Source organism: Agelaius phoeniceus, chromosome 1 (genome assembly GCF_051311805.1).
Source record: "Agelaius phoeniceus isolate bAgePho1 chromosome 1, bAgePho1.hap1, whole genome shotgun sequence".
NCBI lineage: Eukaryota > Metazoa > Chordata > Aves > Passeriformes > Icteridae > Agelaius > Agelaius phoeniceus.
This window is the reverse complement of record NC_135265.1, coordinates 16557605-16580800: the sequence shown is the minus strand read 5'-3', so window position 1 is coordinate 16580800 and position 23196 is coordinate 16557605. Positions and strand designations below refer to the sequence as shown.

The 23196-nt window shown below is 48.3% G+C and overlaps 1 protein-coding gene across 6 annotated transcripts in view; it reads right to left on the bottom strand.

The window, feature by feature from the left end:
• Nucleotides 1-11411, bottom strand: part of MKX (mohawk homeobox) — a 50163-nt gene extending 38752 nt beyond the window's left edge. For 4 of the 6 annotated variants that reach the window (XM_077173674.1, XM_077173684.1, XM_054642523.2 and 1 more), the window contains exons 1-4: nt 11271-11411; nt 10793-11039; nt 8617-8776; nt 268-421 (exon numbers count right to left, since the gene is read on the bottom strand). In XM_077173674.1, the coding sequence (XP_077029789.1) occupies nt 268-421; nt 8617-8776; nt 10793-10974 (496 nt within the window). In that variant the 5' untranslated portion in view covers nt 10975-11039; nt 11271-11411. Of the gene's footprint in view, nt 1-267; nt 422-8616; nt 8777-9373; nt 9766-10792; nt 11154-11270 lie in introns of those variants that run through there. The other 2 variants (XM_054642513.2, XM_077173675.1) reach the window with 2 other exon arrangements.
• Between the last annotated feature and the right edge of the window lie 11785 nt (nt 11412-23196).

The window sequence follows — 23196 nt, the reverse complement described above, 5'->3', positions numbered from 1 at the left end:
TAGAATGTAATGAACAAACAATTATCTTTCTAGCAATAATGAAATATAATAACACACAGCCACATTGCCACCTTGAGCAACTTACACAATTCTGCTTTGTAGGCTGCACAGTAGCTGGGAGCCAAAAGAGGCACTTAATTCACAAAAACAATAAAGGCAGGTCCACTGGGGAGATTTGTGATTAAAAATTAGAGCTAACTTAGGGTACCTAGTACTTTCTAAATATATTTTAACCAGTTTAAAATTGATAAAAGAGCATCAACAAACCTTCAGAGCACGAGTCATCGCTGCTGACGCTGAGTCTCTCAGCATTTCCCTGAACATATTTGTTGTACAGTTTTATTCGCAAAGCCCAGCTCAGGTCTGGCTGCCTGACAGTGTTCTTCAGGCGACGTCTTGCATTGGCAAACCAGTTTGATACCTGCACACAAACGTGTCTATTAGCTTCCCTTGAAAATTAGGCAAGTAAACCAACCCATAGAGTCCTCAAGAGTTTTATGTATGCTTCAAGGGGACCACAAACAAGAGAAATATGAACAGCAGTCCACGAAATTACCAATGAGCAGATCAGGAATCTCATACAGGAAGGCAATTTCAGGCTTCCCACCCTTCCCAAGTGTTAGCAAAACCACATTATCACAAGGTTTCAATTAAGGTGTCCCAAATACCAGTTTTATATTAATCTTTTTTTTTTTTTAATTTTAAAGATAAAACCCTGAACTTTTAACATGAACCTTTAACATATTACCAACTTCCTAAATTAAACTAATATCTAATATTCAGGAATTTCCTTAGATATTTATATAGGCTACAATAAAGCTGTTGAACAGAAAAGACATTCTAAGTTTGTGTATATATACAAATATATATATACAAAATTCTCCCTTCAAATTCTCCCTTCACTTTTACAGAACTCTTAGTCTGACAAGCCGTGGGCATCAGGAAAGGCTTACACAGAGTACAATGCACTTTGACTCACTGCAGAAATCCACCATTTGCTCTACAGAGAACTGATTTTACAAACTCTTTTTGTTGTGAACAATTTAAAATATAGTAAAGATGCAATTCCTCACAAGGTGACTACTAAACAATAGTCTGCTTTGTCTTCCTTCCCAACTTCAAAGCATTTTCTAGAGAGTGACTTAGCAAAATGGATTCATGTTGGTATCCCTCTAGCATACAGGCTCATTACAAAGTCAGGCTCAATCACAAGTATTTCACAGTGTTTTAGGCACTGAATGAGCAAAAAGGCACAGTCTACCCTTCAGTGCCAGCAGTGCTAATTAAACCACCAAATGCGATGCATGTACTTGCAGTGACTTTGCATGAAAGCACACCTGAGAAAATACTGGCCTTGATTCTACTGCAACCCAAAAATATAGAAAATAGAAAATACTGATAACTCTACTATGAGCAAGAGCAGAGGCAAATGACCTACATTCTAATGACACTTGCTTAATGATAAATAAGGTGTTCAAAGTCCTATTTAACCCTGGCAGGAATAAGTGCATTTTGACATGACCTCTGCAAGAAGGAGGCAGAGTAGCATCACTTGCAAAGGAGAATGCAAAGAATGTTATCAGCCTACAGCCCTGTTCACATCTTCGTGTTGTGAACACACACAAAGAGAAAGCCAGACTACTGTCATCATGTTCTGACCTGGGAACGATCACACCATTTAATTTACATCAACCTGCAAAGCAAGTTCATACATGCTTTATCAATACATGCTACCCCACCTAACAGAGAGCCAAACTGTAGACCCTAGTGCTGGATTTTGTCCCTAGTTTTGTCATCTGTCTGTTGTAGCTAAGGTTACTGTATAAATCACACAGAAGTATCTGTCTAATTATTCTGGATCAATAATCTCTTCTAAAGTGATTATGAGAAAGATAAACACTATGTGCCTAAAGAAAAAGCAAAGCTTTAGTTCAGAATCCCAGCTAGAACTTAGCAGTGGTGCCTTACACCTGTCACTTTGATTTGCCTTAAAATCGCGTTTACATGAAACAGGGTTCCACTGAAAATACAGTTAGCACTGGATCAGTGCTCAGATGGCAAACATGTAACTTTACAAGCCATGTAGTTTACTATGACAGGTTAGAAAACCAAAACTGTAGCTGGCAAAGTAATTCTAATTCTCTTCTGAGGCTACTTGCTTGTAATCTTCGTATTTACACAGTAATTTTTACAGTAAATGAGATAGGGTGGGCTGGAATCCATGCACTTTTCTAATGCTGTTAGCAAAGTCACACCAGACTGCTCAGGTGAAGCAGCAGTCACCTGCTGCATGACAGTGTAATTCTGAAATCAAGTATTTAACAGTAGAGATGGATCAATCCAGTGTCCCAATCAACAGGATTGCAGTTACTGTAGCATTTTACCAAACTGACAGCTTTCCAACCTCTCACAATAAAGATTTCATTATGCTTCATTCTATTACATATTGAAATTTTTCATCAGTGAAGTGCCATTTACAGAAAAGATAGGGTAGTATTAGTGTGATTCATACATAAAAGCAATTAAATTTAGCAAGAGTGATTTCTGCATGGTACTCTTGGTTTATTTTGGGCTCATTCTTCCCATGCCACTGCTTTGCTTTCTGCATATCAATATGAAAAGATGAGTCATATTTTAAGTCTTCTGCTATGAGAGAAGGGAATAGTAGTATTTGATCATTATTTCATAATGAGATAAATATATTGCACCTTGTCCTCCTGCTCTTTATGGAGCAGATGATTTTAAGTGCCATCACACACCACATACAAGATAATCAGGGGATCAGGCCCAGCCAGCACAGATTTGTGAAAGGCAGGTTGTGCTTGACCAACCTGATCTTCATCTATGACAGGGTGACCACTTAGTAGACGAGGGAAAGGCTGTGGATGTGTCTACCTGGACATCAATAAAACATTTGACAACATTTCCCACAGCATCTCCTGGAGAAACTGGCTGTCCATGGCTTGGATGGGTGTGCTCTTTGCAGGGTAAAAAAGAATGTTGGTGAATGGAGCTACATCCACCTGTTCACTGGTCACCAGTGGTGTTCCCCAGGGCTTGGTACTGGGAGCCAGGTATGTTTAATAGCTTTATCATTAATCTGGATGAGGGGATGGAGGGCACCCTCACTAAGTTTTCAGAGAAACCAAACTGGGTGGGAGTGTGGGTCTGCTGGAGAGCAGGAAAGCTCCACAAGGGATCTGGACAGGCTGGGATCCATGGGCCAAGGCCGGAGGCATAAGGTTGAACAAGGCCAAGTGCCTGCCCCGGGTCACAACAACCCCTGCAGTGCCACAGGCTGGGGGAATTGGATGGCAAGATGCTTGCTGGAAAAGGATCTGAGGGTGCTGGTTGTCATCAGCTGAACATGAGCCAGTGAGTGTCCAGGTGGCCAAGAAAGCCAATGGTATCCTGGCCTGGATCAGCAATAGTGTGGTGTCAGAGATTGCAATCCTTTGGCAAATGATCTGGTTTGCATCTTAATTCTGGCAGAGGCATTTCTAACAATTTTAAGAACTGGACCATAACATGTGGCCAGCAGGACCAGGGCAGTGATTGTACCCTTGTGCTTAGCACTGGTGAGGCTGCAACTTGAGTGCTGGGTCTAGTTCTGGGCCCCTCGATTCAGGAAGGACACTGGGATGATGGGTAGAATCCAGGGAAGGACAATAGAGCTGGGAAAAGGTCTGGAGCACAAGACTGATGAGGAACAGCTGAGGGATCTGGGGAGGTTTAACCTAGAGAAAAGGAGGCTCAGGGAAGATCTTATTGCTCTTTTCAACTACCTGAAAGGAGGTTGTAGGTGGGGGGTCAGTCTGTTCTCCCAAGTGACAAGTGATAGGACAAGAGGAAATTAATTGAATCAGGGGAGGTTTAGATTGGATATCAGGAAAAAATTCTTTACAGAAAGGATTGCCAGGCATTGGAACAGGCTGCCCAGTGAAAGTTACCATGGTTGAGTCGCTGTCCCTGGAGGTATTTAAAAGAAATGTAGACAGGGTGCTCAGGGACATGGTTTAGCAGTGGACTTGCCAGTGCTGGGTTAATGGTTGGACTCAATGATTATAAAGGTCTTTTCCAAACTAAATGACTCTATCATTCTGAAAGAACCTCAAGTCAGCTTTTAGAAGAGAAACCTTTAACTAAAGCAAGAAGTAGCAAACTCACTCTAGGAACTCTTATCCCAAATGCAATTACAACAAGGTTCATTAAAGCCTTGGAAGAAAGGAAAGTTAGTCAAATTCATTTAAGAGATTTTTAGGCTTAATCTATGATGTGGTAATCTCTAGCTGCTTTCCAACTTTTGGGCACTGGTGCATGTTGCTGGAAAATCCTGATTTCTAAGACATCATGAGAATCAACACCTCTGTCACTCTTCAGTCTTGGACACCCTCCAGGTGTGTGGACTGGAACAGGCTGCACGGCTACAGGCTGGACCAGTCAGCACGCTCACCCTGACCTCCACCTGTCTTCTTCCAAGACAGCAGTTTTACCATTCATTTCAACCAGCTCCAAATGTTACATTGTCTATCCATGTGGTCTTTAAAAACCTGCGTGTCCACTGCTGTAGGTCCCACTCACAAAGAGTGCCAGTTTGCAATACGCTTACCTAAACCATTGCAAAAAGAAATGACCAAAGCTGCCAAAACCATCCAACCTTTCCCATGGTCCCAAACTGCGCTACTGTGATCTCCAAAAATGATTTCAAAAAAACAACAAAAAAAATTATTTAGATAAAAGCCAGTGGAAAAGTCTTTGTCACATAAACCTCCCAAGAAGTATCTTGAAAAAACACATGATGAAACTCACTATTCTTGTAAAGTAACAATCCTGTAGTTCTTTGAGAAGTAAAAAGACAAAACCCAAGGGGAACGATAATAGATGTGCTTTCCAGCATTCATTTTTTTACAGCAGTTCAGTTGTTCTCTAAGAGCATCAGGTACTTATATCAGCATCATGAAATATTGACCCTCTGGCTTTACTTCTGAAGACACATCTTCAATTTTATTGTAATTTGTTCTGCTTCAGTGCTTAACAGCAGCCAAACTTTCAGAAAGAGAACAGACATCAAGTGATTCACCTCCTCCAGTAATCCAGATACGCCTTTATAAATCTGAACATTATTAAATCCATAGCCGCACATGACTGATATACAAATCTTTGTGTTGAAAAACCTTCTTTCCAACAATACACACATTCATATTTCTTTCTGGAAGGAATATACTGCCATTTTTCTTTTTTATTTCACAAGAACATCTAAACCAAAATTTAAAATAAAATAAATCAAACACTATGGTAATAATACAAATGAAAATGTAGCATATTAATAGGACAAGTTATTGGATTCTGAATTGGAATCTAATTGGAGTAAAATATAAAATGCCTTTTCAAACTATATTGCTTTTTTGGTTTCCTGCTTTGGCAGTTGTGGAAGTAGAAAACTTTGGACTGCTGGACTGAAATCTGCAATAACATTTGCCTTGAGGACTCCCAAAGACCTTGTTGGCCTGCACAGGAGTAAGTCAGCCCAGAATTTGCCCCAGGTTTTGCTACTACTACTTAAGCGACAAGATGATTTATGATCCCTGCAAAATCCTACCTCCTTGAAAGAGTCTGACATTTCTTCAGCACTGCATCGGACATGCATCTGCAACAGTCCCCTCACTGTCCCACTGCACCCAAGAACAGTGGGGTAGGCCAAAGTATTAGTAAAGTAGAACAAATTAATTTAAAATCAGTCAACTGAGTGATAGAAAAACTAATGAAAATAAAGCTGTGGAAAATTTGACATGCAGATACAAAAGTTATTAGTCATTAGCATGTCATTAGTTTGTCCTAATAACAAAAGTTAAAAAACAGGGATGGATGTTCACCTCTTTGTCTCACAGAAGAATTGGTTTTATCTATGCCATGGTTCTAAAAAAATGCTCCTTTGGATAGATGATACATACTGGAATAAGATTCATTAGATGAAAGAAAAGCACAGGGAAGAGAGTATGATCAAAGCTCAGGGAGGAGAGTATTACATCTGGATGATCAAAATTACTGTGACCACCATCATCTTCCAGGCAGCCTCAGAAGACCTTTTCCAAGGTCGTCAGTCAGGTGAAAAACAAAAAAACACCCCAACCATTCATTTTCTTAATGGGATTTTGTCAGAAACTCAGAAAATCAAAGGGATATCCAACAGTATCTTTTGCCTTTCCTATGGCTTGTGATGACAAGGTGTCAGCACATGAGGGATGCTGGGGAGAGGAGGCAGCTGTCAGCAGACAACAGCCTCCACAGGAGGGGAAAACTGTGGGAGCAAACACCACGGGACAACACTGAGAAATGTAAAAAGTGTAGGAAATATGAGACAGGTCAGCAAATGGGAAGGTGTTTAACCCAGAGGAAACATCCTACACTGCTTCCTGGTTCTCCAATGATGGCCAACAATATTACTAGATTAGAAAAACAATTTATAGACAACCCTGGTTGACGCTTTTGCAAAGTGCCCCTCCTGGGACAGATGCAAAGCTTTCCAACAGACCCACAGCACAGTCCCAAGCCTGCTCTTGGTTACACTGCTCATCTGAAAGAGCACAGCCTTCAGGAAAGCTATTTCAGATGTACCCAGTGCGACTGGGACCACACCCTGCCATGCTCTCTCTCACTCTTAGAGAACAAAAATTTTGTACTGAATTACAATCTTGTTCTTTTTGAGCATCCAAAAAGTAGGGTGTAGGGTGCGTGTTGTTTAGCTCTTTGTGGCTCAGGAATTACTGTTAGTGCCAGACATATGTATTTACATCTCATACAGATGCTATCGAATTCCTGGATTAAAAGAGCATTGCACAAAAAAGATGAAAAAAACACCTGGGATTTCTCTTTGATGTTGTGCTTCTGTAAATGAAGATAGATATGCCTGTTTGCACAGTTCTTTCAAATATTACAGTTCATAGAACAAAACTGGTCAAATTCAGTTTCAGCGTAAATCCACTAGTCATAGGGGTCTAACAGAGCTAAAAGCAGCCCTCCCTGATTCTTTTTAATTTTATTCTACACTTTATGTAGATCATAAAACTCTATGGAGAAGCAGCCATGGCTCACTTGATGCCTTTATAAAGGCTAACACTTCTTGTCCCCATCAGGATTTATCAAAGTTGCCAGAGAGAAATCCTGCAAAACCCCACCAGTTCTTCTCCCTTCGCTGTTCACTCAGAGGCATTTTTAAAAGAACAGCAGAACTCCTCAAGATGTCATTAATGTGAAAGTGTCCCAATACATATTCTGGATATATGTTTTAAATCTCTTGTAAAATTACAGGGATATTCTAAGAGCCATAGTCCAATAAAATACTCCTATTGAATTGTGCCATTGAAGGGATAGTGTTTATGTAATCATAGTTTAAACCTTCCATGTATATTTTTTAAAAGCAAGACAAGTTGTTTTAACTGTATCTTCCGGTTATAACTGGCATTTTCTGAGACATTAATATTATTTTTGTCAAAGCTATAGTGTTTTTCCTAGTGCAATAGTTTCATAGTGAGGTACTGAAGTGTAAAAATTTCCCATTTTGCCATTACTAGAACTGAAGTTCATAGTACAGGTTTTTTTGAGGGGGCACTCAAAATAATAAAGCTGAATTACCACCTGTTTTTTTCTAATACTTTAGGTTACTTTGATCTCTTTGTGCTCTTTGCAAAGTGACACATAATGTGTTAGGCAGAGTGATGAGGACCCAATCCTGCAAACACATGGGTTTCATTTTACACACCTAGCAGTAGCTTGCAGTAAGGAAATTAGATTATTCACAATGCATAAATCTTTGCAGCATCCAGACCTGAGATAGCATCGCTTGGCAACTGATAGCATTTAACCACATATATCAGTAGAGTACCAGATGGCAAAGAGAACAAAGAAGTGAGATTTATAAACATTTGCAGCAAAATTTATGCCTCTTACAGCAAAACTGCCAGGCACTTCAGGGGAGAATTACCTGAGAGCAAAACAATTACTCCCCATGTCTAACTATATTACAATGATTATTCCTGCAAGACTGTGTGTGCTGAGCCAGTGCACACAGTGTGTATCATAACACTGGTGTCTGTGCAACAGGTGATGACAATTATTATCAGAACAATATAACAGTTTCCATCCTACCCCCTTTTCAAAAGGGAAGAGTAGCTCCCTGAAATTTCCTCAACAATTTCTATTCTGTGCTGAACTCTCCCATGACTGATATTTTTTACTTGAGAATTTTTAAAGACTAAGCAAAAATATTTTCATCATATTTATGAATGAGATGAAAGGATGAGGGCATCTATTCCTAGAAGTGCAAGCACACACTTTTTGCTGATTGCCTTTAGCATTTCTCCAGCCACGATAGCTGAGATGTGGCAATTCTTGTTTGAGAGAGACAGTCCTGCTGGGGTGGGGAGCCCAGAGGAGAGTGGAAGAAGGATGTGCACAGGACCCCTGGTCTTGCTGGCTGCACCGATGCTCCCCAGCACCCAGCACTGTCCTTTGCTCAGCTCTCAGAGGAGCTTTGGCAGATGCTGTCCCCATCCCTCCCGTCCATGAAACGCCTCGGAGCGGCTTTTAGAGGTCGGGGTAAGTGGTTCCCTTCCTTACCTGCACCAGGGTCATCTGGGAGCCGAGGGCCAGCAGAATCTTCTCCGTCTTGGTGGGGTATGGGTTGTCGCGGTGCTTGTAGAGCCACTGCTTGAGCGGCCGCGCCATGTCCTGCAGCGCCTGCCGCTTGTGCCGCACCTTCCCGCCGCTCTGCCGCGCCCTGCCGCGGAGAAGGGGCGCTGAGGAGCGGAGCGGCGGGACACCTGCCCTCTGCCCTCTGCCCTCTGCCCGTGCCCGGCCCCTGCCCGCTGTCCCGCCTGCCCCGGGCTCCCCAGTGCGGGCGCGGTAGATGCGCCCCGTCCGAGGGGGGACCCAGCTCGGGATGTGCCCAGCCCCGGGCTGCGCCCTGCCCGGAGAAGCCGAGCCCAGTCCTCGCGGGGTGCTCGAGGATTTCCACAGCCGCAACCGTGGCTCGGACGACCACCCAAGAGAAGGTGACGCCAGCAGCTCCCCGAACTCCCCGTGCAGGGTCTGGGCGAGCGGACTCGGAGCTGGTGAATGGCCGCGGTGATGCTGCGGGCCCCGCGGGGATTTCAGCGGGGCCAGGGCTCCGCCGGAGCGAGTGTCCCGATGATTTCGGTGCTCGGCACCCGACCGGAGTGTGGCCGGTCTGTCTACGGAGGGGCTTTCCAGCGCGGCCAGGCCGCATCTCGCACGGCCGGCCGCGCATCCCGCAGCTGCGGTGCGCGTTACCCCGGGGCCAGCCCAGCCTGATTCCCCCGCCCGGCTTTATTTCCCGCTGATGCTCAAAAGTTACCCGCGGCACTGAGCAGCTCCTGGATCATTTCCCCCCTCGGAACCGGCGGCGAGCGGTGCTCCTGGAGGAGCCGGCATGCCGCTCCCAATGCCGCCGGCAGCGACGCGAGGCAGCCCGCAAAGCCCCGCGCCTGCCGAGTAACAGCGTATGCCGGGGGAACGAAACCCGGGCTCCGATTAAAAAAAAAAAAAAAGGAGTCCCTCTGTAAATAAAAGCCTACAATAAAAAGTGAGTGAACAACATCGGAAGAATGCTGAGGAAAGCCCGGAGGCGGGCTGGGGCCGGCGGCAGCGCTGCGGGGCGGAGGGGGCTCCGGGCGGCGCTGGGTGCCGCTGGCGGCGGCAGGGGGCGCCCCGGGGTCGGGCTGGGCCGCGCCGCCGCCTCGCCGGGTCCCGCGGCTGCCCCGGGATCGGCCGCAACAACATCCCGGTGACACAACACACACCTGCGTCCTGTGGGCCAGCAGCGCCGGTAAAGCTGCGAGCTGATGCAATCGCTACGGTGGAAATTGGTCAGCACAAGCAACTCCCCCGGACTCCGCGGTTTCGCAGCCGCCTGACTGCGCTCCTCGATCTTTACTTTGTAACGCTGACCCGAAATGTCTGGTCAGCGCACGCTAGTTCAACCCTCCGAGCTACGGCTGTCAACACGCCAGAGCTCGCACGTCCTCTCATCACCTTCTATTTCACCTGTTCCAGCATGAATAAAAAAAAACCCTGACCCCCCAAAAAACCAACAAACCAAAAAAAACCCAAAAAAAAAAACCACCCCAAAACCGGCTTCGGGCGGCTTAGCCTCAGCTGCCGTTTTAGCAAACCCGATCCTAGTATCACATTATCGAGCCCCCGACTGGCATCCCGCTAGTCCGATCTAAATGCCATCCCAGGAACGCACGGACAGGGCAGCTCCTTCCCGCCCGTTCGCTCGGCGCGCTGCGAGCCCGCGGAACGGCGGAACAAGTGCCGGGGCCGCGCCGTGCCCGCCGCCCCAGCCCCGCTGCCACCACGGCACTGCCGGCGGGGATCGGCCGCGACGCCGCCCCGGCCCCCAGGTCTCACACGTCCCGCCTGGCGCCTCCGTTTTGGAGACTTTAATCAGATGAAGCGCCCGAACAAGCCGGTGGGGCTCCGGTGTTCCCGGTTTGTTTCTGTTCGGAGGCAGAGGGGGAGGTCAAGCACAGCAGGACAGGAGCGCTCTGTCTGGTATATTCCAGCCCAGTCGGACGCCCCTGCATCACCTATTGCCGGAATTTCCCACCGTAGCTGTGGAATGAGAATCCCAGAAAACACGAACCCGGGGCCGCGGGCAAAGACCCAGTTAGAAACCCATCTCGCAACCCCAAATCGGCGACGCGGCGGCCGGGAGCGCAGGGCCGCCCCCGAAGCCGGTGCGCGGCGCGGAGACGAGCGCACGGCATACCCCGTCCGCCGGTTGCGCAGGCTGAGGCTCTCCTTGATGGACGGGCTGTCGGGGAGCAGCACCTCGGCGTGGTGCGGGCCCTCCACCACCCCCACGTAGGACCGGCCGCTCCGCTCCCGCTCCTTGGCGTCCTCCTCGAAAAGCACCTGGCCGCTGAGCTTGCTGAAGACGATGGTGTTCATGGTGGGGGGCTGGGGGCCGCCGTCGTGCTGGCCGCCGGCTCGGAGGTGCGGGGGCTCGCTGTGCGCTGCGGGGAGGCGGCAGCGGTCACCGGGCAGCCGCGCCGAACCGCCGAGACCCGCCCGGCGCGACCGGCGGGGGGGCAGCGCGGAGGCACCGGGCGCCGCCTGCCCACCCACGGGGGGGGAGGCAGCCCGCCCCTCCCACGGCCCGGCCCGCTCTCACGGCCCCCCTCCCAACCCCGGTCCGCTTCCTCGGCCCGGCCCGCTCCCACGGCCCGGCCCGCTCCCACTCGCACCTCGCCGCCAGCCTCCGCCGCGCTCTTCGCTCTGTGTCGCAATAGTTCGGAGCGCGGGTTTTCTGTCGGCTTTGGTGTTTCTGTCTCGCTTGCTCTCTCTCTCTCACTCCTTTTTTTCCCCCCTTTTCCCTTCCCTTTTCCTCCCTTCCCCTCCCCCGGAATGATTTTCCCCTTCCCCCTCCCCGAACGGGGAGGGAAACAAATTGTTTTTAACGACCACCAAATGCGCAGAGCCGACGCCCGGAGGCACGGCCGCCGCGCAGCCACTCTCCCTGTCGGGACTGCCGCTCCCCATGGCCGGGGGGAGTCACGGCTGGCCAGGGGACCCCGGCAGCCCCAGCCAGGGCACGGCTCCGCCCGGGCAGAGCGGCGTCGAGGGGCGCTGCGTGGAGGGGCGGGAGGAGTCCGGCCAGGGGCATCTGAGGGTACGGCAGTTCACCGTCTGGATGGGGGAGCCTCCCGGGGAGGGCGGCTGAGGACACCGGCTGGTGTCACGCTGACCGCAGCAGAGACCCCCGTCGGGGGCGCGAGGCGCAGCCACAGCCCCGTGCCACTCATTAACACCGGTGTTGAATGATGCTATGCCAGGAACCATCTCTCACCACGCTTCCCCGTCTTCTCTTGTGAGTCGTGTGTCCCTCCTACAAGCGCAAGGGCTGTAAATTAGCCCGCAGCCCAAGCCGGGAGACAGCCCGTTGCCTTTAGCATCCCGGGCGCGCTCCGGCAGAGACACGATGCTCAGCTACCGGCGATGCCTACGGTCGCCCCCGGCCCGCTCCCTCGGGTGTGCCCCTGTTCCCCGGCCCCGCCGCTCCGCACCCCCGCACCCCCGCAGCCCTGCGGAGCAGCAGCCCGGCCCCGCCGGGCTCAACGCTTTGGTTTTCTGCGCGCAGGAGCGAAGAAGATGGCCACAGTCAATATTTACAAGGATGTAATTCAGACGGTATTTGACCGCCGCGGGTGAACGGGAGCAGCCGTCTGCGCCTGCGGGCCCGGCGGGACGTGCGCGGCGCGGATCCCCCGTGCGGGCACCGACCGCGGCTCCCGCTCTCCATGGCACCTCTCTGTCCCCGTCCTTGTGCCCGCAAGCGTGGCCCCAAAGTACCTGAGCCTGCATACCGCTACCCCTCGTATGCCCGCTACCATCAGCCCGGCCGCTCCCTCCCGTTTTCCTGGGCTGCAGAGGCCACCGCGGAGGGAGCGCGGATCTGCGCTGGCTCGGCGCTGCAGCGGTGGGGACGGAGGGGGCAACATGCGGCGCTCAGAGGACCCCCGGCCCCGGGGCTCAGCCGCTGTGGGGCCCTTGCTGGGGCTCACCCCCGTTCCCGCACCCTGCCGTCACCGGTGCGTGACGTCACGGCCGCCCTCGATGACGTCACACACCCACACGCATTGGGGAAAGGGTTCCTGGAAGAGGGGCAGCTTGGCGTCGGGATTCACCGACCCGATTGTAATTTCTCCATTTGCTGATGGGAAGCAGGGAAGAGGTTGGGGCAGGGCAATGCATTGAAGACGCCCCAATGTCCAATGAGAAAACTTACTGTCCCCAAAAGGGGAGGAAAAGACCGGAACAACTTGCTGCCAGTGCCCTGCTGAGAAAACAGAAGGTCTAAAAATGTAAACAACCACACGAGTGCTCCTGTGCAGGCTGTGCATCTTGCACTTCCACAGACTTTTGGGAAAAGCCCTGGGAATGCTGTGCATCAGGACATGACTTGGCCAGAGCATTCAGGAACCACTGGGGGAGAAGCAGGCACAGGGGAGCAGTGTGGGGCAAATGCCTTCTGCTAGACTGAGCTAACATGCTGATTAGGAGCGTCATGCAAAACATGCAGCTCTGATCATTGCAATGCTCAGATGAACTGTTTGTGACATGGGAAGCATTGCTATAATTATGTCACAGCAAAAGGAGTCTTAGAAAGTGACAGGTTTGACCAAAATCAAGCTCCCATGGGAAGGTGATCTCAGTCGTTCACAGTCTCAGGCAATTGTTTGCTCTGTTGTCATCCCACTCTCCTCTGCAAACCCCTCTAGCACAGCAGGGGTGATCCTCTCTGCTAGGTCAGGTGCAGGTTCTGGTTCCCAGAGCCTGAGGGGAGGTGCAGATGGGGCATGGCATGTTTCTGTGGGCCCTGCAGGCTGAGGCAGGCTCTGGAGAAGGGGCAATCCATGCACTGGCAGGTGCTGAGCAAGTGCCCTTGGAAGAGCCTTCCCCCTGCCTGTCCACCATGGTGGAAAGCATGCTCATTCCCTGTGTGGTGACTCAGGAGGATCTGGGAAGGCAGAAATATTCCTGCCCTGTGTCCACTGATGTTGGTGCTGCCTGGATTTGGGCTTGGAGGATCGTTGTACCTGCAGAGTATGTGGCTGTCCTCAAGGACATGCGTGGTCTCCAGGAGTGGTGGAAATGTGCACTGCTCACCTGCCTGCCTGTCCAGAGCTGGGCAGGGCACGGGCAGCCAGGGCAGCAGGTCACCGAGGGCCTGGCAGATCCCACACCCACACCCAGAATAAATCACAGCAGCAAGAGCTGAGGGAAGAAATCACCATTTGGAAAGCAGTTCTGGAACAAAACAAAAGCGTGTGTGGGGCAGGCATTACCAAACGTGGTGAGGCAGTGGCAGGAGCAGTTGGCACTGCGGCGCCTCACAAGCCTCTAAAGCAGTGAGATCTCCCAAATCATCACATGTAAATCTCACACACACCCGCCCCCTCCATATTTTATTACATAGATCACAGTTGGAAAGCTTAAATGAAAACAGTGTTTCTATTTCCAGAGCTTGTTTAACATCGTGAATGTGATACAAACTGTGGGCTTCATGTTTTTAATTAAGGTTTCTTACCCTTCCATGCACGGAAAAAGAAGTCAACAGTTGCTGGCCGCATACCGCAGCCTGCAGCCGGCTCCCTTGAGGATGCAGCACCGGCTGATGGGAGCTCTGTGGCTCCCCTGCATCCCACAGTGGGACAGGAGCCCGGGGCACAGCAGGGCTTCAGGCACCTGCCAGGCTGGAGCTGCAAAAATCTCCCTGCCACTCTTTGCAACACTCCTCTATTGGCCCATGCTTGTGTGCCAGCTCCAGACAGCTGGTAGGCCAGGCTGGCATGCCAAAAAGGGGCAGCAAGGCACATTTCCAAGGGATATCGTGCAGAAAGAGCCTAAAAGCGGTGCTTTGGGTCTTAATGTGTCCCACTGGAGGAGCCAGGAAAAAATCAACTGTGCTGTCAAGCCAAGAGGAGAATTTGCTCCTGAGGCTGCAAGTGATGGAGCTCCTCAGTGCCAGGGCTGCTCCAGCCTGTGGAGAGGCTGCAGCCCAGCCCTGCTGCCTGGGGTGGGCAGCCATGCCACAGATGGCACCACTGGGGCTGGCTGTGAGTGCTGCTCTGTCTGCTTCTCCCTTCTCCAGCCATGAGGGGGGAAACCCCAAACCAGTTCAGTAGAGTTCCATCTATGCTCCCAAATACAGTTCTTGTTTCTGTTGTCCACTTCAAGCAAAATGCTGCTTTTGTCTGTTGTTCTGGTTACTTTTTATATGCGATCAGCAAACATTTCATTGGTGTTGCATTCTCACAGCTCCTCCCTCCAGCTGCAGATTCCTTCACAGTAAACATATATGTTTGAAATTCAAAGAATTTTCTCATGTTCCTGGCACTCTCTGTGCTATGGCAGGTAGGGTGGCTAAATAACTATGGCCATGTATGTTGAAAGGCCTGAAGTTGTGTAGGTGAGAAATTGTTTGAGATTATGGCAAATGGGGTGTTATCCAAACTACAGAATAGCCACACTGGCAGGTAAGGCAGCTGCAGAGAGCTGTTGCCATCTCTCACAGCAGGTGAATCACTGCTGACCAAAGTCCTGAGGCACCTGTAGACAAGGATGACTGTGCTAAACCATGTTGGCTAATAGGGTTTGATCTGCTTCTGCAAGGAGCCAGAGATGGCAGGGTAGCTTTAGAACTGGCTCTTTGTGCTCAGTCTGGTAGCTCCCTGATCACTGGAATAAGATAACGTAGGGATGAAATTAAGTCTCGTAATGATGAGTTTTGTTAAGTAGAATCCTAAGAAAGGAAGAACTGCCTCCTCTGAAGACTCTGCTGGACCAGTTCTTACAGTAGCCTTCCTGTCTTACAGTAGCCTCTGTCATCTGAGAGGGCGTGCATAAATCCTAATCTAGTGGCCCAATTATGTTGGGCCACTAGAAAGCAAAGATAGGTTCTGAAGTTACACCTGATTTTTGCATGCAAAGACCTATGGAGAAATGAGCTTTAGAAGATTTCTCAGCAAGACTGAAGGAGGACTTGAAAGACAATATGTGTGCTTATTTCTTTTCTTTATGGATGTTTGGTTTGGATGGACTAGTAAGAAGGTGTTGGAATGATGTATGCAGGAAGGAAACACATCAGTGTCATCTGTGACCATCCCTAAAGCATCTTTAGTGCTGGTGCTGCAGCAGGTAATATTGTCAAACTGCAGGGCCAAAGACTGTGGGGACCTCTGTGAGCAACAGCAGCACAAAAGTGAACTGAAGATGTTGTCAGGAAGGTGTTCTGAAACCTGGCTGATGTCACCATTAATTAAACCCTGGTTTCAGTTCCAAATAAAGTATGATTGGACTGAGATAAAATGATAGACTGTAGCTCCAGGGTAGCATTCAGCACAACTCAGGTATTTCTTTCCTGTGTGCACCTTGGAAGGATGTCCACCAAGAGAGCTGGTCTGCTGTCTGCAGGCTGCTGAATGCTGCAGAAAGGTGGACCAGACATCACCTGATGGGAAAGCCAAAAAACAATCCCTATACAAATGCAGGAGATGACCTTGTGTGAAGGTCCAGTTCTTGCCTTCCACAAATCAGGAAGTTTTGCATGCTATTTGTGTTGGAAAAGAGTAGGTTGAGGGTATGGGCTGGTTTGTAGAGTTGCCTTGTGCTGCAACATATAACATTGGAAGGGGAAGTGGCCAGGGTGCTTCAGCTGCAGGAGGAGGTTACCCACAAAGCTGAGCATGGCTTTAGTCATGGCTGCCAGGTGTGGTGGGGCTGAGACCACTCTGAAGTCAGGGAGCTGGTCTTGCAAACATAAGGAGGGGACATGTGCCTCTTCTGAAGCTGCAGCTGGGCCCTGTTTCATTTAGGAAGCATGGGGTCCTATGGGTGGCCTCCCTGATCACACCCTCAAACTGGGGCTAGTGGCAGCAAGAAGCCCCAGACAAACCACAGACCTGGAAGCCCCAACACGTAGCTGTTGCTTTATCTGGAAGGGTGGAAGACACAGTTCTGTTCCACATATGTGCTTTGTCTTAAGAATTAATAAACAAGACCAAAAAATGTCTCCAAACAATGATCTCAGTTATTTCTACTTCCATCTGAACACATCCCCAAAGAGTCAGAAAAACAATCTCCCAGCTTGTGCTCAAGGTCTTTATTTTTTCTCACTTCTCTGCACCACCTCCATTTTTTATTGCATTTTTTAGGTTTCCATCCCCTTGGGCCATGTAAAACAAAACTCCTTCCATAAGGCCTCTGCTGTGCATCAGCTGCTGTGTGCAGTGGGCACAGGAGGGAGGAGGAGGAGGTGGGCCATGGTGTTTGCAGGAGATGTGTTTTCCCAGCAGCCCATAGCTCATAGCTCTGTGACCAGCCATGAGGGCAAAAGGGCTCCAGAGAGGGGCCAGGAGATTTCCCTGGGAATGGAAATGGTGTGTAATGCAGGGTTAATTGGGAAGAAATGTGGTCAGCAGGAGAAGCTCTAAAGTTTGGCCTGGGACAGAGTTGTTGTCTCGAGATCAAGCCTCTTGGTTATTTAGCTTCATTTATGTGTGTGAGCTGTTCTCCATTTTGTGCTTAGGATCCAGGTGGGGTCTGTGTGTGCCCCATTGGAGACTCCACTCATGGCACTTGTGGCCTCCCTGGTTTCTTCAGTTCTGTGCCCTCTGTGGAGCCAAGCTGGGAGGGTTGCTCCAGTCTGTACCATTGCCCCTCAGCTAGAACTTTTTGCTTTAACCCCAAGGAATACAAAGCCAGAGACTCAAGCCTTAAATACATACATGAGCTCCTTTATTCTGTAAAGAAAAACAACAGCAGTTCAAACGTTCCCAAAGCAGATTACCCATTACATGTGTAATGTATCAATAGCATCAAAATTAGTAATTTTGCTATGCTTTATACATTTTATTCATTTAACTGAGTTTTAAAGTCTGTACCTAATATTCTCAGAGCAAAATCACATCTTTGGTGTCTGTACTGGCCTGGGAGTGACTCAGTTCCACTTGATGTAGTATCTCAGATGGGTGATGTCTGTCCTACATTTGGAAAATTAATGTGGATTTGTTTGGATTTAACATTAACGTTGCAGGTCACATTGCAAAAACCACTGCTTTGAAAAGTTAAGTATAAATGCTGAACAGTTGATAACAATAATAATCATAAATCTAATTTTTCTTCAGCCACCTGTGCAAAAATAAACACACCATGCTGTGTTATTGAATTCCCTGCTTTTTATGCCTGTTCTCTCATCTAGATCCACCGGAGAGCATAAAGTCAGGCAATTTTGCCACCAATATTTTTCAGTAGAACAGATATAGAGGTCTATCCATAACTTGACATTATCTGCACAATGGTTCAAACCACAATGAATTATTGCTCAACCTTGTCTTTGTTGGGCAGGAAGAGAGGATGTGCACATATGTGAGAGTAAAGGTAGTGCAGTAATGTGCAAGGACACTGTGATTGATGTGGTGTCTGCCTTGGACCCATCCCCAGGGACTTAATTCCTCCGCCAGCCCCAACTCTTGAGCATCTCCAAATATCCAAAAATGTCAACCAGCCCAGCAAGGCAGGGAGAAATGAGTGGGCTGAGGGGATGGAGGGGGCAGCTGTGAGGGTCTGACTCCCTTCCCCACTTGAGCTGCATGCAGTTTTGTGTGACCTCGAGGATTTCACAATCCCCATGCTTCTCTTCTGCAGCTGTAAGACAGGAATAATAACGCTTCCTCCCCTTTCTCTGCTTCCTACTCTGCTTTTGGCACACTGCTAATACAAGAGGGCTTGATCTCAGTTGGAATCTATCACTGCTACTGACATGTTAATAATACCAGTAGAAACGTTTCCTCTTTCCTTTGTACTGACAGAGCTCTGCACGGGGCAGCAGCTCCCAACGCGTCAGCCCGGAGCGTATTCACTTTCAACCCCAAATCTGAGGCGTTTTCCGGACACAAGACAGAGAGGATGCAAGATTCAGGCTGACTTTTAGGATTTTAAACAGGGAGTAGTCATAACAAGCTTCAGTTTGATGGTCCTCCAGTTATTGCATAAACCTCTGAATTATCCTCAGCCTCTTGGCTGCCTGCACAGCGTTAAACCTCGTGTGGTTGAGTCAGGGTTTCGGTGATTTTCTGTCTAGAAGCTCCTCTGGTAGATATCAGGTCCTGGAGAGGACAGGGAGACTTGGAGTGCGTTGCCTTGGCAACACGGATGTGATCGAGGGGATTTTGTGTCCTGAAGGAAAGCCCCAGAGTTAGTGCCAGTTTCTGCAAAGACTGTGTGGAGTCAGGCTCCCGGAGCTGCCTGGGGAGAGCCTCCCCTGGGACACAGGATCCCGCTCTCTCCGGCTCTGCTTGGGACTCCTGCAAAGGAAGCCTGAGAAAATCTAAAAATAAAATAAGGTTGCGGGAAGATTCTTCTAAAGATGGCGTGCAATTAATGTTTTTGGCCTGAGTTTGAAAATCTCCTTTCTCATTGCTTGCAGTCATACAAAAACATCTCCCTAGCTGCTATAGCTCTTACATAATTGATAATTTATAAATCTCGAATGATTTAGAAGTTTTCTGAAAGTTGTCCAGTAACAATAAATATGTTTGTTCAAGAAGATCAAAAAGTCAGGCCAATCATATTAATCTGTTTAACCAGCGCTGATAGCTGTATTATCTCCTTTTTAGCAGAACTGAGGATCAACCTCTGTAAATAGCTGTAAAATACACAAATGCTATTTTAGCAGAGGCTAAAGCCAGAGACTCAAGATGCAATTTGGCTTTGATAGCTTCTACAAGCCTCAAATGTGGATACCCAAAGAGAGGCAACAAACTCGCACTCTGTCTGTGCTTTCCTGCTTGTGTACAGAATAGATGGATTCTGCAGGGTTCAAAACATGAGGTGCAGCAGCATAACTCATGTACACACTGTTACTATTTAATATTGGTGAGGCTGAGGCATGCAAGCCAGCAAAGGAAATAGCTGGCACATCTTCATTAATTCCTTCTGGTTCTAAAGTAAGTAGTTTTCAGGAAATAATTCTCCAGGACCTTGGCTACACACACAGCGTATTTATTCAGAGTTGGCAGGGGCACCAGAAAACATATAGTTCATAGAGCCCTCATTTGGATCCCAAAGGTGTTTATCAAAAATGATTTTTAGACAGATTAGAGCCACACACATGCACAGAACCATGCCTATGACAGTTGCTGTGTCTCCAAGCACTTTAGGTTTAATCATAACCCCCATCCACCCTTTGAATAAACTTCAGAAATTCCCCGATGGCATTAAGGGTTATTTTGAGAATGAGGAGACATCCACCTTAGCTTGGCAAGTGAATATTGGCTTCACAGGTTTTTTTTCCTCCAAGTTACTTGAATATAACTATTATACTTTCTTCTGAATTGTAACTATTTGACTTGTGACCTCACAGATACTTTACTTGTTGCTTTGAGATCTAGCCATGACTAAACCCAGAAATTTAGATATATATCCAGACTTTTTTATCTGAAAAATAGACTGAAAATCTTGAATATCAGTGTCTCTCATGAGATGTCCTGATTTCATGCATTACAACAGGGCCAGAAATAACACAAGAACAGCTTTTCTCACAGTATTTCAGTAGTTCTTTTCTGGCCATTGCCAAAAGCAGGATGTGAAGACATGCACGAACATTAAAGCAAACTCTTATTGGAATAGTTCAAGTTCCTTTTGCATTGTGGTAAAAATTCGTGTCAATTTTCATTCTATTCAGACTATTTCAACCCTTTCAGTACTTCAAAAATCCGTCAGTGTTTTTTCTTAATAAATCATTCTGCTAGCTTAAATGTGATTTGTGGGTTTTCATGTTTTTTCTTTTTCTTTTTAAACACAGGCCAAGGATATGACAAAGTGCTCAGACCCAAATTGCACATTTGATTGTACACATAAATGTTGGCTATCCCACTGGCTATCCCATTGACTTTGCAAGAATTCCTCATTGGTGAAGTTTTAATCCTCCAGTAAGTGTTTGCAGGACTGGGATGGAAGGTGCCCTAGGATGCCCAGGGAAAGACTGCAGCTGCCATCAGTGGGGATGTGCCCCGGGGATAGGGACAGATTCAGTTTCAGGTTTGCATAATTAAATTGTTTCCTTCAAAGCTGTCAGCAGACTCAGGTGCTGGTCACCTCAGAGTCTTTCCACAAAGCAGCAAAATGCTCTGAAGTTAACTGCTTCAGGTGGGAGTGAGCACAAGCACAAAGCAGAGCTGTATCCTCCTCCTGGGGCTCCTCTGCTGTGGGATGTGCACAGAGTGACAGCTGTGGCAGGGAGGGGGCAGACCCTGGTGCTGTGCCTGCCCCATCCTGGCAGTGCCTGGGCAGTGTGGAGCTCTGCCCTGAGGTGTTCCTGCCTTCAGAGTGATGGGCTGCACCTGTGCTGTGCCACAGGTCAGGTTGTGCTCTCCTGGAGAGGGGCTCTCCACCCACTCTGGAGCTGTGGTGGCATCAGGTGAGGATACAAATCTCTCTGCAGAGCTAGGTTTTCCAGATGTCTGAGCATGGGTGCTTCCCAGGGCACAGAGGAGATCAGCTTAGCCCTTTGGACTTCACCTTCTCCAGCTGGCATATCCCAGCCTGTTTTAGCAGACCAGTACATCCCTTACTTGCCTTTATTTTCTCTCCAGCGATTCAGTAAGGAAAGGACAGCAGGGATGGGGTGAGCAGCTTGTCCATGCAGCACCTGCAGGGACACCTTGCTCCTTGCCACTGCTGAGGAGCTGAGCACCTTGCCCGTGAACCAGTCTCTAACCAGAGGGAAAGTGAACAGAATTTTGGGCTGCCCAGGGCAGTAGTGGAAGCTCAGACCTCCTGAATTGATCTGTTCACAAACTGCAAACTTCACAGCACACATGGCACCAGGTGGTTGGCTCAAACACTTGGTGTCCTTAGGAGAGCTGTCTCCCTGTCAGGTCCTGGCTGGAGAGGGTCACTGCTATAATAGAGAGGAGACCTCTAGATTTTTTGCTGATGCTCTCCCCAAGGACAGCTGAGATATTAGTGTCTTACTGCAGATGGGTGAATCAGAGCATGAAAACACCTGCCTGGCAAGCCAGGAGCTGTCAGGCCATTTACAGGATATAGTACAGAGTTTGCAGCCCTGGGATTATGAATCCTAAAATCTCAAATCAAGAGGGCACTTCAGGAGCAGCCAAATACTAGAATAGGATTTTGCTGTTCACCTTTCTAGGGACAACAACAGGACTAAAAACACCTGGCTACATAGTATTTGAATTGAAAATTTATTTCCTTCTCAACATTTGTTTCCCCTTCAGTGACCTGTAATATCTGCCTCCATGTGCTGGGATGCAGATATCTGAGAAGGAACAGATGGCCTTGTACAGTGCACAAGTGACACACTACTGGTTTTATTGAGGAAGCCTTTGAGGAGGACACCCACTGGGCCTCCTGTAGTTCAGAGAAGTCAATTCTAAGATCTTTTTCAAAGTTGTCACAGCCACTGTCCTGCAAAAGGCTGCAACTGGGATGCCTGGGCCCACTTGGAGCACTGTCTCTCAAAAAAGGCACTTTGATTTGTGCCTGTGTTCATGTGGGAGACTCTCCATGGATTGAGCCATAAAGTCCCAGTTAAGGTAATTCTGTCTGGCAGCCACACTAGATAGTTTGCAATGAACATTTACAAACCATCCAAGGAATATGATTTCTTACACAAAAGATCCAGCTTTTTAAAGCTTTTACTCATGGAGCTGCTTCAAGCAGTCCTCATACCTCAGTCCTCCCTTGGATGGGCTCTGCAGGCCTGCACCAGGCAGCTGATAATACAGAAATGCTCGAAATGCCTGGAAAGGACACAGTCGTGTCAATTGTCTCCAGTGAAGGTAGCAGTCACAAACACACGGGTTTGCCAAAAGCCCCTGGCTAGTTCCAAGCTGCTTTCGTTTGTTTGCATTGCTAATCTACCAGAGACTGAGACTGCTGGGAGAGATACCAAATCTTTTGTGAGCTCTCTTTCACCCTGCTTCTGTTGGGATCTGCCGGACAGCAGCCATCTGAGAAGGTTTCGGGAGACTGCATGGTTATCAGACTGAGACAGAAGGAAACAGTCTGAGCTGGAGGCAGGACAGCCTGTGCACATATTCATTCTTCAAGTCCTTTTGCTTCTCAGCAGCTTGTCAGGGCTGTCAGACTCAAGGTCTCACTGCAGCGGGGTCTGGACGGGCTGGAGGAATGCCCTGCTGAGATGCATCCCCATAAAATTCGGTTAATGCTGTAACAGATAGGGCATTTGGCTCACAGATCATTATGGGATCCCCACTAGAGGAAAATTTCTTTAAAACTTTCTGAAGCTCTCTTCTCATAGCAGAGAGACATGTACTCTTGTGTATTTATGGAAAAGGGAGCAGCATGAGACTAGTATAGGCCACATATTCATTTTCTGAGTAGATGCAGCATTGGTTCATGTCCCTTGTTGGCCAGAATGATTTCTAAAAAGAGGGGCTGGCTTTGGATCCTGGCAGCCTGGGCTGCCCTTCCACTTGCAGGATCCCAAAATCTGTGTTTATCAGGCTAAGAGATCAAATAATCTTTCCTTTCTTCTTGCTAAGGTCCTTCCTTAATAAAACCTTCCTTTCCACCTCACTTTCTTCCATACAGTGATGTGACTGACCAGCACCTCCCCTGCAG